This window comes from Haliotis cracherodii, unplaced genomic scaffold (genome assembly GCF_022045235.1).
Source record: "Haliotis cracherodii isolate W230 unplaced genomic scaffold, xgHalCrac1.p SCAF_1, whole genome shotgun sequence".
NCBI lineage: Eukaryota > Metazoa > Mollusca > Gastropoda > Lepetellida > Haliotidae > Haliotis > Haliotis cracherodii.
The window spans coordinates 74,972,177-74,990,412 of NW_027266264.1; the positions used below are offsets into that span (position 1 = coordinate 74,972,177).

At 38.9% G+C, this 18,236-nt stretch overlaps 1 protein-coding gene across 1 annotated transcript; it reads left to right on the top strand.

The window, feature by feature from the left end:
• The first annotated feature begins 2,666 nt into the window (after positions 1-2,666).
• On the top strand, positions 2,667-12,948 carry LOC139468685 (uncharacterized). Its single transcript, XM_071250808.1, has 6 exons — positions 2,667-2,783; positions 5,271-5,477; positions 7,169-7,473; positions 8,715-8,924; positions 9,077-9,199; positions 11,190-12,948. The coding sequence occupies exons 1-6, from the start codon at positions 2,728-2,730 to the stop codon at positions 12,674-12,676; spliced, it is 2,388 nt and encodes a 795-aa protein (XP_071106909.1). The 5' UTR covers positions 2,667-2,727; the 3' UTR covers positions 12,677-12,948.
• The last annotated feature ends 5,288 nt before the right edge of the window (positions 12,949-18,236 follow it).

The following is an 18,236-nucleotide window of genomic DNA, read 5'->3' on the forward strand; positions in this document are numbered from 1 at the left end:
TGCCGTAAAAGGCGACTATGCTTGTCGTGAGAGGCGACAAAGGGGATCGGGTGGTCAGGCTCGCTGACTTGGTTGAAGCATATGACCCCAATTGAGTGGATCGATGCTCGTGATGTCAATCACTAGATTGTCTGGTCCAGACTCGATTATTTACAGACTGCTGTTATATAGCCGGAATATTGCTGAGTGCGGCGTTAAACAACAAACAAAGTTATACGTACGTTACAGGTGCGTTACAGGTACATGTATGTGTTTTCTGCTTCATAGCACTTATGCACCTGATGAAGGAGAAAGTATAAACTCCGAAAGGTTGTGTTCATCATAACAAGGAATTTGACATCCATAACCTCTCTTCCTTATGTGTTTCATTTCTAAATGCCAGTCAACGACGAGACGAAGCTGTACGCATGCTAATAACAGTCAGCTTATACCCCTAGTATGCAGCGTAGCGAGCGCGGCCAACAAGTCACATCCTGGCACAATACTCTGCGGAATACACGGAATACACGGAACGTCCAATCAGATTCCTCGTAGTTGAAAACAAATGGCATTGTCATTACCAATAGTAAAGACAATTCAAATGTTTCCGGCTTAAGACGGTTAACAATTGACGCAGTATCGACATGATGACACAGCTATTCACTCTACTGTGGTACATTTTAACAAATTTTCTTCTATACTTGGAACCAATCTATGCACTTGCAACAGTAATAATTCATAAATAATGACAAATTTAAAAGTAAAAGAATCCTCAACAACGCGTTGTAAGACAAATAATAGCAATAGCTTACTTGCCTCAGTGTCAAAGGGATCTTTCTTTGGACAACCTATTTCGTCCGGTTTCCTCAAATGCTAGTACATGAGGTGATTTTGTTTCCCTTTTCCATGTTTTCCCGCGGAGTTAAATGTGAAATTAACTTTAATTTTTTCCTTATAAGCATCATTGTAAATGAAGCAGTAAATATCAGTATACTATCCTCAATAATCCGCACGAGTTTTTTTTAACTCAGTGCTAGCCATTGTTATTTAAAGCGTAACAGTTAATACACTTAAATATATACTCTGCAGAGTTGATTAAAACGTCAGAATATATGACAAAGAAGACACAATTTATGGATAACAACTTGTTTATTTTACTGTTATGGCGACGTTTCGATACAGATCCCTATACCGTTGTCAAGCCTTGCTCTTCGGTATAGATCCGTATATATAGCCTTGCCTGGGAACGGTATAAGGATCTATACCGAAACGTCGCCATTTACAGTAAGACAAAAAGTCGTTATCCATAACTTGTGTCTGCTTTGTCATCCGTCAACTTCTACGAAATGCCTATCAAACAATCCGTCAAAATATAGTTTCATTAATGTAATGAGCTAAGAATGGAAGTATACATTTATCCTAAACGTATGTTTATTACATGTATAGCACTATTTAGATAGTAATTCGAGATGCATACGTATTCATAATTATTTTTAACTAAGTATCATGCCTGACATTGTTTGTTCTGTCCCGTGTTGATAAACATTGCCAAGTTAATATTCTTGATAATAAATTAACATCGACGTCGGTGAGACGACTGAAACATTTATAAACAAACGGACAATACACAGAATTACAGCTAACTAAACGTGTGACGAATCCTTAATCACCCTCCGGAAACGAGCGAGAAGCCGTATCGAACATAACCAACCGGCGCGAAGAAAATAGGTCAGGTCATGGTGACCTCGGAATCACGTTCACCAGCGAGCTGTCAATCACAAAGGCGTTTGTAAACTCGTGCCGTAGCCTTCCATTTTCATATTCTTGAAGCAGTTATTCGCTAGGCGAATAAAACGGTTGCTTTGAAGTGAACGTTTGGTATCATATGTTGTATTTATCACAAACAGTCTTCATTTAGAGCCATTTTAGTCGTTATCAATTTATTTCAGCGCCCCTACCCCCTCACGCCACGATGAAGGCGAGCGGCCTCAAATACCACTCTCAGCGCAGAACAATATGAGGGTGTATTCGTATCAACTACTCTCATATGTATACATTGTTCTCGTCGTCTAAAGGGAAATAAAATGCAAATAATATAAATGGATCACAAAACCCTGAAATGAAAACATACGAATGAAGCACTGCGCAAATAATACCCAACAGGAAAATGTTGTGCACAGAAAATGCTTTATGGTTGAAAAACATTGTAGTGTGTTTGAATAAATCAGGTGCTGGATTATAGATGCGTAATGTGCAAATCTATTAGGTTCTGAAAAGTCCAGTTAGTAATCGTAGAGTTTTCTCTATTTTAATTTTTTTAAACAATAATAAGAATTCTTTAAGCCGAATGAGAATTTTACTATATTATTAATCATGTTTGTACAAAGATTTTTTTTTCAATATCATAGACAGTTATTATAAGTAGTAAATCAATATTGTACCACGTATTGGGAGAAGTTAAAAAAGGTTTTATTTTGAAGGTGTCATGGTATCTGACAAACATTCAAAATGTACTTAGAGTTTGCTTATAGTCTGTTTAGATTTCGTTTAGTAATTGATTTCTTTAACTTGTCACTCTCAAGACATTCATTTACGTTTATTGCGAATTCGCCTGGCGCTCTGAAATACGACACTCATTGTTAGGAAAATAGTACGCCTCTGACTGGCGTGTGCGGGAACGTCGGTGACGTCATGAGGTTTGTAGGAAATAACGTGCTGGCCGCCATAGTTTGACGTGTTGGTCGCAAAATGATGAAAAATAGAGTGGGCAGCCGAGGCCGTGGCTTCGGTAAAGTGTCCAAGAAGTAAGTAATTTAATTCAAGATTGTTATGAAATATAGTGAAATACGTTTTCTCACATGACGCTCACCTTGTCCGACTCGGCTGTTTACCTTCGCATTTGAAATCATGTGCAACACTGTTGTTGAAAGTAACAACGTGCCGTTGGACGTGACAAACGGAAGTACAGATTACGCGGATTGCAGTGCGAACGTTTAACTCTCGATGAGAATATATTTTGGTGTATTTTTGTTGTTGCTCCAAGAAATGATGTTTCGGAGCACACGGTGTGAAAAACATAACATGGTGGTTTCGACCGTCCCTTGGTTTTTACTTCTATTTGGCGTGTCTGGTATCTGTAGTACGTACTCTCACCCGAATATTGTGATGTTGTAATTTACGTGAGTGTCATTAGTTTTCACAAAGGTAATTCCTTTGCAATTATGAAAAGACAAATATTAAATAATGTAAATCTGACAGGGAGAGGCCAATCATTGATGTAATATATAGGGTCTGTGTTCAAACAAATGTATAAATGGATATACATGATTTTTTAAAATATACTACACACATGTACAGGTGTCGATCAAAATTTATTTTGATCTATTTTTTTTCCTAAAGTTAAAAGTTATGGTATTCTATCATTTTCACATTGTTGCCACATCTGGCAAATTGGATTAATGTCAAATATATATGGCCAAACTTTCAAATGTCAAAACAAGTTGTTGTTTTTATTACTATTAATAATAACTGAATTGAACATTCATAACTGATTAGGGTTGTCTAGCAAGTGTTCAAATTATCTGTGCATCATGATAAATGTATTGACTTGTATTGGTACAAAATAATACATGACAGACCATCAATATTGCCGTAATGTTTTTGTTCCAACATGTCCAACTGCAATTGTATCATTATGCCATATAAAAGATATGTATAGACAATGAATAAAAAATACTATTTTCCAGGGACTCAAGAGTTCTCAAGCCTTTATTAGAATCATTTATTTAAGTGGACCAGATAGTTTTGGTCATGTCTCGGGTTGTTTTATTTGATCATGTTGATGATGGAATATAGGTCCTTATGTGACAAAAATACAGTTGTTACGTATCACATTGCAGACGTAATTTACTATGAAGATACATATTAGTATCTCAATTAAGTGTATCTTCTAAGCCCTAGCCCTGCTCGTAATGTTAGCAATCATAACTCATCATTATCCTGTTTTGACTGTCTTGTGAATAAAAATGTTAATTTCTTAAGATTAAATTCTCTCACAATGTAGGGGATGTGTTAGTATTTTCTTTACACAGTCTTTCATTCATATTTACATGGCTACCATCAATGTTGGCATAATATTTCTGCTCCAACATGTGTCAGTATACAATATTACAGACAGTAATATTGTGTGGTGTTATTACTTGATATCCTGCTTGATAAATAAATTATGTTGATTGCTGCCGATGCTGAAGCCCAATTATTCTGTAAAGAGAATAATGTCATTCTGATTGTTATGAATGTATAAAGAAAAACCTTTGTGTAAGCTGGACCATATGATCAAAAGTACTCTTTTATTCATCACAGGCAGCTTTCCTATTAGCCAATGACTAGTGCAACTGTGCCATTGTCACGTCCGTAATCACGCAAGAAATATGACCTACTTCTGTCAGTTTACAATGTCATAAGAATCCTATATGGAAAAAAACATTTGTCTTGTTTGTCGGCATGTTTATTTTGTCACTTGGGATCCCAAAGGTATTCACTTTTTCAAGTACTATAGATTGTACGAAGAAAACTGAGGACTAGCATAAGACTGACAATATCTGTATCTTTTTGCTATTTGTACTGCCTGCCTTTTCTCTTGCACAAATGAGTCAAAGAAGTTTCATCAAACATATGCAAGGTTAACGTTCTTATTTTCCTCACATAAACAAAAATTCACTCAGAGGTTATGTAAAAGACGCTCCTATCTCATTAAGAGTAAGGGCTTATTGTTTTTACATATTTGAATGCCCAGTGAAATATCTTTGAGTAAGTTGAGTCGTAACAAATGCTTATGTGGTCACAAGTCACTATAGCTATTACTAGGGGTAAAATGATAAAGCTGGGTCACGATACTATATGTATCATGATACATAGGTCACAATACGATACGATATGTACGTTTTCACCAAAATGCATGGAAACTTCTTGACTAAATATTTCAGAGCAGGTTGAAGAGGAAAAGCTTGCTGTACACACATGTTCGTAATAGCTATTTTTAGTAGTGAACTCAAAATGCAAATTGCAATATTTGACTGACAAAAACTGCTAGGGGCCATTCAATTAGCAGTAAGTAGTTTATTTTACCAAGTGTATCATCTTGTGTCAATACAGAAAAGACTTACCACATATATCATTGCATGAAAACTCATGATGTACCTGTGCACGATGTATCGTGTCACCCAAGCTCTTACATCATATACACAACTGTCAGGTGCAAGAAATAGTCTAGTCATAAATTGACTTTGTAGGATGGCAGAGATGTCAATAATAAAGATCACCTGTGGCAGTGTGAAGGGCCGTCTACACAAAAACAAGTTCTACTGTCCGGGTATTCACAGAGAGTGTATTGAATTCCAAGGGCGCTTCATTACACCAAAGGTCTTTTCTGTGATGGGAGACAAAGAAAAACTCAAAGACTGGAAAAATGCAATCAGAATCAATGGCATCCAAGTCAGGTAGGATTAGAAATTTAAGTTATTATTAGAAGTTAAATGTATTACTCAAAAGAAGTTAAAGAATAACTGATTCTTTCATATTGCTATAGTTTATCTGTCATGGTGTTCTTTAACTTTTTTTGAGTGGTATATAATAATTGATTTTCTTTGTTGGTTACAGTTTCTCACCAAAATCATCAATCATGGACTCTGTGATTAATTATTTGGAAATTTTAAACATTTTGAAAAATATGAGGAAGAGGAATGTGGTTTCTTTTCCCAGAAGTGTTTTATTACACGATAAACAACAGCCACAAGTTGTTTATTTCTTATATGAGATATCAACATTATGTACAGCCTCTTAAAAGATGTTAGTATAAAGTACACGCTTTAAAATTATTTACCCCTGTTTAAATAATAATGAAGGGTCCTTTTTTGTGTATTTATTTCACATTTATCATTAATTTTTCTGATGACATAAAGCGATCCTAGTACTTATTTCTTCTAAGGATTTATAGTTTATATTTACTACTGTATGAACAAACTCAATTTGAGTGTGCCCCATGGCGGGGGATAGTGATAACACTGTTTTCTTGTTTTTGAGAGGGTAGTGAGTTGATCCCCTTAGATGTAACTGGGCAAAGCAGATAAGTCCAGTGGCCGAAAGATTGCATCCAAAAGTGGGTGAGATATGGCAATATGGCAAAGTTTGGGGAAAGTTAAATAGGAATTATGAGAATATTCAGGAAATGTAATTTTGAGGTTGTAAATAATGTTGATATCTCATTTTAGGAATAAGCAACACATACTCGTACAATAAACAACTCCCCTTCTCCCTGTATTTCTGAAATAATGAAATAAGATACGCGTCATACCCTTTTTATATTCAACCCCACACCACCTCAGTCACGCACACACAGATTGCTGCATGTATTGCTGCATGTATGTGAACATATAGCCATTCACACAAACATGCTAAGGCATACCCATACACGTACATGCTCACGCATACCCATACACGTACATGCTCACGCATACCCTAACACGCACATGCTCAGGCATACCCATACACGCACATGCTCACGCATACACATACACATACATGCTCACGCCTACCCATACACGTACATGCTCACGCCTACCCATACACGTACATGCTCACGCCTACCCATACACGTACATGCTCACGCATACCCATACAAGTACATGCTCACGCCTACCCATACACGTACATGCTCACGCATACCCTAACACGTACATGCTCACGCATACCCATACACTAACATGCTCACGCATACCCATACACGTACATGCTCACGCCTACCCATACACGTACATGCTCACACCTACCCATACACGTACATGCTCACGCATACCCATACACGTACATGCCCACACATACCCATACACATGCATACAACACATTCAGTTAACTCAATATTGTGAAGACTAATAATCAAAGCTTTTTAATTCTGATTACAGGCATGGTTTCAAGGCTTATTGCTGTTTCAGATTTCTTGTAATAATAGACGGTAAATAGTCAAGCCTGGACCAGATAAACCATTGCTTGGTGGCAATGATTCACATCTTTGGCTTACAGTCTGATCACAATGAGTCATGTCTCACATATATAGATGTCTTCATTGTTTGTTTTCCCTGATTTACCATGTTTACTTTTTTAAAGATATTTTTATCTCTTTATGTTTGTACAGGAAATACATTGAATCTTCCACCCTGGATTTCTATCGCCATGATGAATTTTGCACTGGTAGATGCATAGCCAGATCACCTGTTAACAGAAATAATGTAATTTCACCACCAACTCTGGTTCCTAAAGTGGAGTTTGTGAGCAGCATAAATGAACACACATACTGCCATCTGCCAGATGACAGCGAGTCACGGTTGCCCAACATTCCGACGATTGAGATGAAAGGTATTCCGGAACCAGTGGATGTTAAACCTAATGTGGCGCTCTTGCAGTCTTTGTTGGAGAAACCTATTGCATCATCAGCAGAAGGTGAGCTTTTTTCACAGCAGCTTCCATGGTTCTGTTCAAGGTGTTGAAATTAATTCTAAATCAGGGATTGATTCATTATATAAAACATGCACCAGGGCAACCTAATGTTGAAAAATGCAACCTAATGTTTATGTCTACATGCAGCACATGCATCTCAAAATCTTTCAAATTTGGGGCTAACCTTACATGTCCACACAACATCAATCATTGAACACACATGCAATACCTCAAAGTGTCATACTTCATCAGTAATCCCATCCTCCTGTGGCAAGAGAGTTAACCGACTCCAAAAGTCCAGTTTCCACCCTTGCTAAACTAGGCTTGAATTTCTGGGCTCAATCGTAGTACCACCAGGCGCTATTACGAGTTATGTCTATTCCATTTTCCTCATATTGACCAATATAGATTCCACCTCTCATATCACTTGCATTTGCTTCAAACAAAATGGCGGCGCCCAGTCAAGATGATCTAATCAGTAATCACAGTCTTTATTGTAGCAAGACATGTCTTACTTTGCGAGGTGCATCAAATCATTTGAGCACCTTGATTAAGAACATGAAAAGATTTGAAATACATATGTTGATGCTAAAATGGTGGACACATGCTTTGCAAATCCTGCAATCGACCGAAATCTGCACAGCAATTTACGAATCCGGGTGTTGATTTCATTACACGATTTTGATTCGACTATGCAAAGACTTATTAGTCAAGCCTAAATATGATTCCATAATTCCAGGCTAGTTCGGCAAGGGTAGAAACTGGACTCTTATAGTCAGTTAACTCCCTTTTCTAGGGGAGATGCTGTTATCCCTGTGTTGGGTGTAATTGGTCATGTTTTTTGGGGGTTTGAAATCAAACTGTGGGTACTTCAAGATTATGTGCACGTTTCGATTTTGGAAGAAATCATGGGGCAACAGTGTTACTTGGTTTGCCTGGTGCAGCTAGGTTTTCTTGGCAACATGTACCTGGTGCAAGATAAATCAATTTCCTTAAATCCAGCCCTGCAAATGCACAAGCAGAACATTGCTTGTAAGTTCAAAAGCCCCAAACGAAATCAATAGGCAAAAAAGTGAAAACATGTTTAATTGTCACCACAGCTGTTGAAGGCGAGGAAACAAACCTGTCTTTGATTACACAGTGACTATCACCCTCAGCCACTCCAACTAATTTATGAATGTTTTTCCATATGTGTCACAAATAGGAAGGGAAGATTTATGAATTGGATGCTGTTTTTGTTATAGTGCTGCCTCCAGATGTTGCTGCAGCCTTCTCCAAGGCTAAGGAAGTAGATATTGAGCCCCTGGAAGTCGATGCTGAGACAGCAGAGGAGGACCGCCAGTTTTGGATCGGAATCATGGAACTCGGACTCCTGGAACACTTCTTCCGAGAAATCAAAATAACCCTGGATATCTTCAAGTCTGACCTAGTCACACACCAAGTCCGGGCCAGTGGTGAGTGACAATTTAGTGATCACTTTATGACAGTTGAGATCAGATGTTGATTCATGTAATGGGCTGCTTCCTTGTAAATATTAAGCTACCCCTTACAGTAACAGCATTCATACAAACCTGAAAGAATCATTGTGACCCCTGATTGTTGCCAGATGCTGTTCGTGTGAGTAATATTGTGCGTACCCTGGGCCTGATGAGAAAGCTGAAAGAGAGGCTGTCTGCATTCAAGTCTGATATGGACCAGCAGCAGGCCAAGATTGACAAAGAAATGGAAGGTGAGATGCCAGTGATGGAATTCAGTCAAGAAGACACCCGTGGGGATACCGGGTTAGAATCGGTCCCCAGCAACCGATGCTGGTCATAGATAGGAGGCGACTTAACCGATCAGGTGGTCAGACTCGGTGACTGGTTGATCGTATGTTATCGTACGTCGACGACATGGATCGCTGCTGACGATGTTGATCACTTAGGCTGTACGACTGATTCTGATTGCTAGACATCGTCTGTCTCTTGCTTCAATGGGATAAACATTTGAAATAGAAGGCTTTCAATCGCCATGGATGGAATAAAAGCAACAAAGCCCTCCCATATTCATAAGAAATCTGTGACAAAAAATGAGTCAATTGTACGATTCCGACTATATCGTGAGCATGTGTTTATGAATCACTATCTCATAGTGAGGATACCAGGTGTTTGCGAAAAGGTGAGCATATCCTGCCCCGCCGGTAGCACCTGTCAGACACATCAGCAAGGCAAGTCAATTGTTCACCTGAAAAAAAATGGTAACATGTGATACAAGTCAAAATAGGGAATTGCATCGGACATAATTTTTGTCACTGATGCGTCAATTTTGGAAATGTCCTTCACATGTCTCCATAAAACATTTTGAAAGCTTTACTGAGGCCTTGAATGTTGTAACTGTAATGAAACAACTTTGAAGTCATACCTCTTGTCATAGAATCTTGTGGAGAGTGTTTTGTCACTCTGAACCTTTATGCACAGTCTCAATAGTTTCCTGTATTTCTAGTTCCACAATTTTGTTAAATTCTAAATTGAGAGATCTGGATTGGAAGTCGCTATTTTGGAACTGGTGCCATAAAGCTCAAGAAAACTGCTTTCTGAGTGCCTAATGCCAACCTCTTGTTAGTGACTTTGGTGAGATCCAAGAGCACAGTTACGGTGCTGACAAACCAAGAAGCAGCCAGATTGAATCTGGGATTTGAACCCTCTTTCAATCAGACAGCATGCACCAAACTTGTGATACTCTTTCACAAATATGTTTGCAATATTTACCTTACAAATCAGAATAACTTGGTATTAAGTATGCAGGGCCTCTCATTCTGTACCATATGTGTTTCCTGCCACCAACTCAATGATAAAAAGTCCACTGGGGCAAAGGGGTAGTGACTGAATCCACTCACCAGGACCCCATTTCACAGAGCAATTTCAGCACGATTGTCGTAACTCCCATACAGTCATACTTAAACATAGACTTATGACAGTCATAGCTCTGACTCTAATAGATGGCCTTGTGATCACTTATTGGGGTATTAATATATCATCCCCATTTCTGACGTCTTGGCCCTGTATTTCTCAAGGAAGATCCTTTGTTTTCACACATAATTAGGGTAGTCCAGTGGTTTAAGTGTTTGATTGTCATGACTCATGTGGATTGAATCAGGTTCTATAAAAGTGATAAGCCCATGTTAAGTGTCCTGTGCCTTGATATGGATGAATTATTGCCATATATCCCTACCAACTCAGTTCAAAGAAGAGGGATCACATGCCCCATAAGTGTTAGACCTGTCTAAAGCTCTACATTATACATGATATAGAGTTGAATTCTTTTGTTGTAGGGGGATATAGAAACGGGCTTCGTCCGTCCATGCGTACATCCGTACATCACGTTTCGTTTCTGGAGCATAACTCAGAAACCATTCAATATTTTTCATGATATTTTGCAGGTTTGTCAGGTTCATGCTGAACTGGTGCCTTTTGCTATTTAGAAATTTTAGACATTTTTATTTTTTACGTTTCCATGGCAAAAAAATGGACTTAGGTTCCAAACTCTTCTTTTTTTTACAATTTCCATGACAAGTTCCACTTCGGTTAGTTAGGGTTTGTGTAGATTTAATTATGTAATAAATTCTGCAACAGGGGCGGGGGATATAGCTACGTTAATGGCAAACTCTTGTTGCTTTTCATCTTGTAATTTGACTGAGAAACACACTCTAAAGATGGTTCCTTCCTGCTTTGTTGTTCCAGCACTGAAACAGAAGGTGACACAGTTTGAGCTGAGAAAGCAGGCCCTGAAACGGAAGTCTGAGAAGTTTGAGTACCTCATGGACATGAGTGCCAACAAGAAAGCTTTCATCATTGAGAAGAACCCAGACTCCGATGACGAGGATGACGATAGCTATGGTTCCAAGGAGGTGGTTGACGTCTGCTTTGAGAATGAGGATGAGGATGAGGATGACGATGAGGATACTATGGATGCTCCTGGACTTGATGAGGAGGTAGAGCGGGAAGTGTCTCAGGAGAGATTTGTCACTGTGCCTACAACTGCTGTGACCCCTACACAAAGCACCAGCACCAGCAGCTCGTCTTCACGTCCCATGTTACCTCTGTGTTCTGCCAAAATAACCACCCTCCCACCGGACAGTAGCAACAGCTTTGTTATTAAGAACAACTCCCTGACCCCTATTACAGTGTCCCATGTGCCATCAGCTACTGTGTCTCATCTTCCCCCATCATCAGGAACTCTGTCTAATCTCCCTCCTCCGTCAGCAACTGTGTCAGTGCCACCAAAGACTACAGACCCTGTGAAGAAGCCGACAATAATACGTCAGGTCTTGATGGACACATGTAGTGATGGTGAGGCACTCGAGAAACTGAAAGAGGCAGCTGTGATGAAACTCAAAGAATCCATGGCAACCAAGCTACCTGAACGCCCTAAGGTGCAAGCCACTGGTAATAATAAGCCTGAGAACACTATCGTGGTGGCTGCCCCCAAACCTGGACCAGTGAAGGAAAAAATAAAGATCATTGCTCGTTGTAAGATAATGCCAGAGGCTAGTGATGAAACGGGCAGGGCGATGAAAGTTACGCCAGAGACTGTTTGCACAGCCATTTCCCCAACCTGTGTGACGTATAACCCCAGTACAAACACTCTCTCCACAACTGATAGGATGGAGCAAGGTGGTGATGATACGGTCACAAATGAATCCCAACAGAATCCCATTCAAGGATCAACCAATGGGAAAACTAAGAATATCACTTCATCTGCAGTTACTAAAGACCTAAATATCGTTGTGCAGCCGATTGAAATCAGGAAAAGGAAACCAGGTCCAAAGTCAAAGACTCAATTCTTCAACGTTAGTTTGGCAGATTTGCAAGATGCTTCACTTTCAAATGTTGAAGGTGACCCGAATAAAGTGACATTTGAAAGTGGTTGTCAGACACCAATTGATGGGGTTCGGGAAAATCCTCCACAATTGGAAGAAAAAGAGGAAAAGGAAAAATCACACCTGCCAGGAAAACCAGTAGTTAATGCCCGTCGCTCAAATCGCAAAACGTCCCATATGTTTGCATGGGGTGTGAAGAGTGGCAGCGAAGTAGTGGACACTGAGGCTGAACCAGCAGGAAAGACAGATTCTGAGTCAGACTGTCCCGACAAGCTATACACAATCGAGAGATCACAACCTTCAGATATGCCTGAAATTAGACAGAAGTTTATTTGGGACATAGAATAGATGTGTATGTACAGCATGGCTGCTGGCTACCTTTCTGAACATGCTACAGTGTGTGCATTTGTTGATCAAATGTGACATGATGAAGGTCGTTATACCAAACCAAGTGCGTGGCTGTCACACAGTTTGAGATAACTGTGGAAGGAACTGTCATGTGGAGGCAGCATGCCCCTCGATGAACTAATAGTGTGTGAGTGAGTGAGTTTTAACGCCGCTTTCAGCCATGTTCCAGCATTATCATGGCGGGGGACACCAGAAATGGGCTTCACACATTGTATCCAAGATGGGAATCGAACCTGGATCTTTGGTGTGACGGGCAAATGCTTTAACCACCAGGCTACCCCAATTGCCCCTCGATAAGCTAATGCCAGAGGTGGACCCAGGATCATGAAAACGAGGTGGTGTAAATTATTTCCATGTCGCCAAGTGAACAGAAACACGTGATAGTTGACGAGTGGTGTCTCAAACAAGGATGTGTGGCCCCATACATCCCCCTTTGGATCACATTCGCAGCATTGAAGTTGGCAATGAATGTCTGCTGTGGATAACTATTGTAGTTGTCTTTTGTTATGGTTTAGCTGTCGATGATGCTGAAGTGAATAATTTGGATGCCTGAGTTTGTAGATAGTGTGGCATATTTATGATACTGTTTACCAGTTGTATTATGCAATCATTCAGAACTGTTAAGCAAGCATCTGACATGTCAAGTCTGTTAAAATGACAAAAGTTTTGGTTGAATTTAAGACCTATCATAAATTTTACATTTTGAAATATTTAAGAATATGTACATACTTTCTTTCAAAATGTCCATAGGCAATTGATCTGATGTTTTCTTTTTAGAATATGTTAAGTTTTTTGTATTGTTAGACGTAACTAATCTATGGAATATCCTTATTTTTAAGTAAGGGATTATCAGTGAGATAGTGGATTTATTTATTATATACTTCAGTGTGAAAGTTGAAAAAGTGATATTTCACTGCAGTGAACACTAACAGAGTTATCGTGTCCAGCCCGTACACCATCTTCCCGAGGCAAGAGAGTGAACTGACTTTAAAAGTCCAGTTTCCACCCTTGCCGAACTAGGCTGGAATTACTGGGCTCGATCGTAGCACCACCAGTGGCTATCACGAGTTATGTCCTTTCTATGCCTCTCCTATTTACCAATCAGATTCAACCCCTTGCATCACTTGCATTTGCTTCGAACAAAACTGTGGCGCCCAGTCAAGACGATCTGATCGATAATCAAGATCTATATTGTGATAAACGAGTCTTACATCGCAAAGTGCATCAAATCACGTGAGCACCTTGATTAAAAAAACAGGAAAAGATTTAGAAAATATCTGTTGACAACGAGTTAGCGGTGCACATGCAAATCCTGCAGTCAACCAAAATCTGCATGACACTTTACGATCCTGATTTCGATTTCGGTGCGCGATTTTGATTGGACTATGCATGGACTTGTTAGTCCAGCCAAAATGTAACTCCATAATACCAGCTAGTTCGGCAAGGGTGGAAACTGGACTTTTATAGTCAGTTAACTCACTTGCCTCGGGAAGATGCCCGTACACAAACTGTTGGCTTCATATACATGACGAAGTAATGACAGTTGGTCATTTATGTAGTTAATATCGCTCTTGCAGTTTGTTATTCTCTTGAAAATGTTTCATTATGAACTGAAAATTTCTCATTTTACTCGTCATTTGAGACTGTTTCATGAAGCGCCATTTCTGTTACTTGACCAGCGTGTACCCGGTATTCTTTTGCTTCGATATACGTCTGTAGATTTCAAGAATATTCTTTGTTGGGGTTCATTTTGTATATTATATGCAAATATATGATAAAGAATTGATATTTTTTGTTACTTTTGTTACTTTTGTTTATATTTCTTTAAGACTTTGCAAACACGGAACCACTTCTTGTCGTAATTACAAGGGCTGGTGAAATGTCCCTTTTAGGTAGAGAAAATTTACACTTCAAGGTTTTACATTTGCAATGAAATTATTTCATTTTTCATTAGACAACTACGAGTACACAAAAAGTATATTAAAGATAGGATATTCCATATGTCTTGTGTATATCCTCTATTTATTAAGCTGTCAAATTTGTTTCAATCTTGTATTTTCATAGTTAATTTTGACAATGCAATGCCAATGTTAAGTTGTTTTTTCTCCTTCACCAGATTAATTTATGCTAAGTGCCAATTAGTGCAATGAGCATGGAAAAAACTTCAGCTTTGACTCACATGAACACAAAGAATCTGGAGTGATAGGCATTGCAGTAACCATCTTTACAGAGGGCTGTTTATTTTCGTTGAGAAACCATAAAATGTTTTTTTGTTTTTAGGTGATCTGATTACATTTGCAAACCATGTTTTCTGGATAAGAACGTTGTCCTTATTTGCAACAAAGAAGGTTAGAAGTAGCCCTGAAATGTAACAAGTAACGGGGAAGTTGTTATCCAGAAAACATTGCATGAAAATGTAATAAGTTAGATCGCCTTATCACCGTAATAAGTTGTTGTCTTTATAAGTTCATGTCTTCATGTTCTTCCAACTTCTAAATGCCTATCAAAGACTTCATATTGTTTGCTTTGAGAAGATGGCATGTTGTGAGTTCTGTGGACATGGTGGAGTTGGCTGAATATGCAGCATGTGCCACTGCCATTACTTGTGTCTCCACTTCATGCATACCTAGTGCTGTGTCAGTCTAATGTTCATCATCAGTCATGCGGGACATACTGGAGTATTTGTACATGTAGTGTAGACTGCTGGTGTGTACAGGAATTGCCTTGTAACACATAAAGCTAATCTTTGGCAAGTGAAATGTTTATACATTTTGGAGACATTGTAAACAAAGATGCTTTTATTCTGTCCCTGTTTTGTAATAACTTCATTTACCGATGTTCCTTCTAACAAATTTAGAAATAATATATTTATTGACCTGAAATGAAGAATTGTCAGCCACATGATGTGAATGTGATAAAGAAAATGTGAAAATGTGTTGTAATGATGAGTGAAGTAAGAGTGAAGTTATTTTTCTGTTTTGATGTACTTGTGAGCTTTTGCACTTAATCAGTTAACAGACCATAACAATATAAGGGGTACATTCTCACCCTTTCTGTCTATTCCTCTTTTTAATACCTTCAGCTATTCGGGCATTGTATGCCCAACTGTCCATTTTTTCATGTTCTATGTGATAAATGCAAGGCACATATATATGATATTTTTGTGAGTCAGTAATTATTTTCTGTATCACCAGAGCTGAACTCTAATCACAGATTGGTAGTATGGTCTAGGCAGTGAAATTGACCGAGAGAGGATTTTGATATTTTGGAACCCTCCCTTTTAGAAATGATGGATCCGCTCTTGACATGAAGACACTCCGTAGCTGTGTGCGAGTGGGTACATCTGAAGGAACACTCACCTCTGAACATGCTGAATAGTCTGTGAGAAAAAATATACTTGTTCTGGAAATGTGTTTATTACTTGGGAGCATATAGTACTGGGTAAATGCAAAATACAATAACCTAGTACACTTGTGATAAAACATGTAGAGCCTAATATTCTTGCTGCTAAGATGATTATATGGATAGAAATATACTTTTCCTAGTTTGTAGACTGCCCTTGATGTACAGATGTCACAGAATAGATTTTGTGTGTCTGGGGTGAGAACAGAATATGTATGTTACTCCCAGTATACTCAGGGTGATCCATGAGCCATGATACTACAGCCCAGACCAAGCATACTCAACTAATTCATTCACAAACTGCATTTCTTTGCCATGTTTTCCATGCCTTGCATACACATTTTTCAAACTGCCCAAGTGTGTTCTGTTAGTATTCTACAGTATGTTGAATGTATACTTCTGTAAATAAAGATTTCATAAGAATATGTTTCATGAATTTATTACTCTGAAAGATTAGGTCATGGCTGAGGGAGTCTCTGCATGGTCGGGTCATGTCTCCGGAGACTTTTGTGACACGAGAAGAGTATAGGGACATTCTGTCCTGTAATTATATGTAAATGTGCTGAATTCTTGAGAAAAGTTACAAAGTGGCATTTTACATATTCCCCAAGCATCATGTATGAGGAAAGTATTGACACAGGGAGGTTTTTTTAACATAGCAAGCAAAGACTGATCTTTTTACTGCTACAAAGCTGAAATAGGCAGCTTAGATTGCTTTGAACAGTACTTCAGTTACTGTATTCTGCGGCTTGCTCCATGATCACCCACTGCACCACAATTCGATGTGCAGAGTTGCCACCCTTGGGCACACGAGAACCCTATGATCTTGGGTTCGAATCCTGGTCCGCCTTGATTATGTTTCTAGGTTTGTCAGTTCTGTACCCATGCTTGTGGGTTGCACCAGAATGATAAAAGTCTGAAGCCTGCATTATTTCTCAGGCTTTTTTACCCACGTGGTGAAGATACAGGTGGCGAGAAACTAAATCCCTAAGTGTCATAAATGGTTGACCTTTTATTCGTTTTGATTGGATAACCGTGACCTCTGTTCCACTGGAACTACTTTTTACATTCATAAAAAATCACGAGACATCATTCCCCTTCCAATACGTTTTACCACTTTGAGAAAGAACTAAGGCATCTCATGAAAACAAGAGACATTTGCAAACACTTTATTAAACCTGACAAGATAGTCACATGCATCAAATTTGCTTTGCATTCTGGAGGTGGCCAAGCCCTCATTTTCTACATCTGATGACATTTTGGTCATGAAGGAACGTACACGAATGCACGATCAAAGCACTAAAAGTGAACAGTTCTGAAATCATTCGAAAACTCTGATGCCTGACTTCTGATTTTGTGGCAAAAAAACACAGGAACTTGTTATTTGTCAGTAAATTAAAACGGATCCCTATACATAAATAGATAAAAGGAGTGTCCCTCGCCATCTTGCCGTATTTGTTTACATCGATGTCCAGGTCCTATACATCTATACATGGGGTATATTTTTGTTTATGGATCAATAACGAGTTCCTGTGCCCAAAACATCCCAAATGTGAACAATAACACTCGGCCAGGTACCACAGAACGTCCACTCGTTTCGCAAAAATGGTATCTCACGAGAATGAGTGTTGTATTCTATATTTCCTCCACATCAATGTGAAATTACAGATTTCTTACACAGCAGTGAAGGAGGGGAATATAATAATTGCCTTGCAACTAATATTCAAAAAGGTTTTCGTTTCATCAACATTTAAATAAATCTGTTTGCTCAATCTGACAACACACGAGCAGGGTTGGGTGTGGTGCAGACAAAGAAATCATGACCCACTTGATTTTGTATTCAAACCTATGGCATGTTTAAAGGGTGCAACTCAAACGGTGAATTGTTTTGCTTTAGATGTTTGGCCACATTTGCCAAGAGGAATCTTGATTGGACTATTGGGAAATATACATTGCTCCAAGCGACTGAACAAAGTGTACACCGAGGAGAGCAAGCGCTCTAGGGCAGACAAACTAGTCTATAAAAGAAAGCACCTTCAGTGGGTAAGCTTGGCCCCGTCTCTAATATCACACCATTACTTCAGTAGGAAGCGTCCAT

Excerpts from the sequence above, each read along its gene's own strand:
- LOC139468685 (XM_071250808.1), top strand. The coding sequence starts at position 2,728 with ATGATGAAAAATAGAGTGGGCAGCCGAGGCCGTGGCTTCGGTAAAGTG. Across the intron at positions 5,478-7,168 it reads ATCAATGGCATCCAAGTCAG|GAAATACATTGAATCTTCCA; the intron begins GTAGGATTAGAA and ends ATGTTTGTACAG. Across the intron at positions 9,200-11,189 it reads GATTGACAAAGAAATGGAAG|CACTGAAACAGAAGGTGACA; the intron begins GTGAGATGCCAG and ends TTGTTGTTCCAG.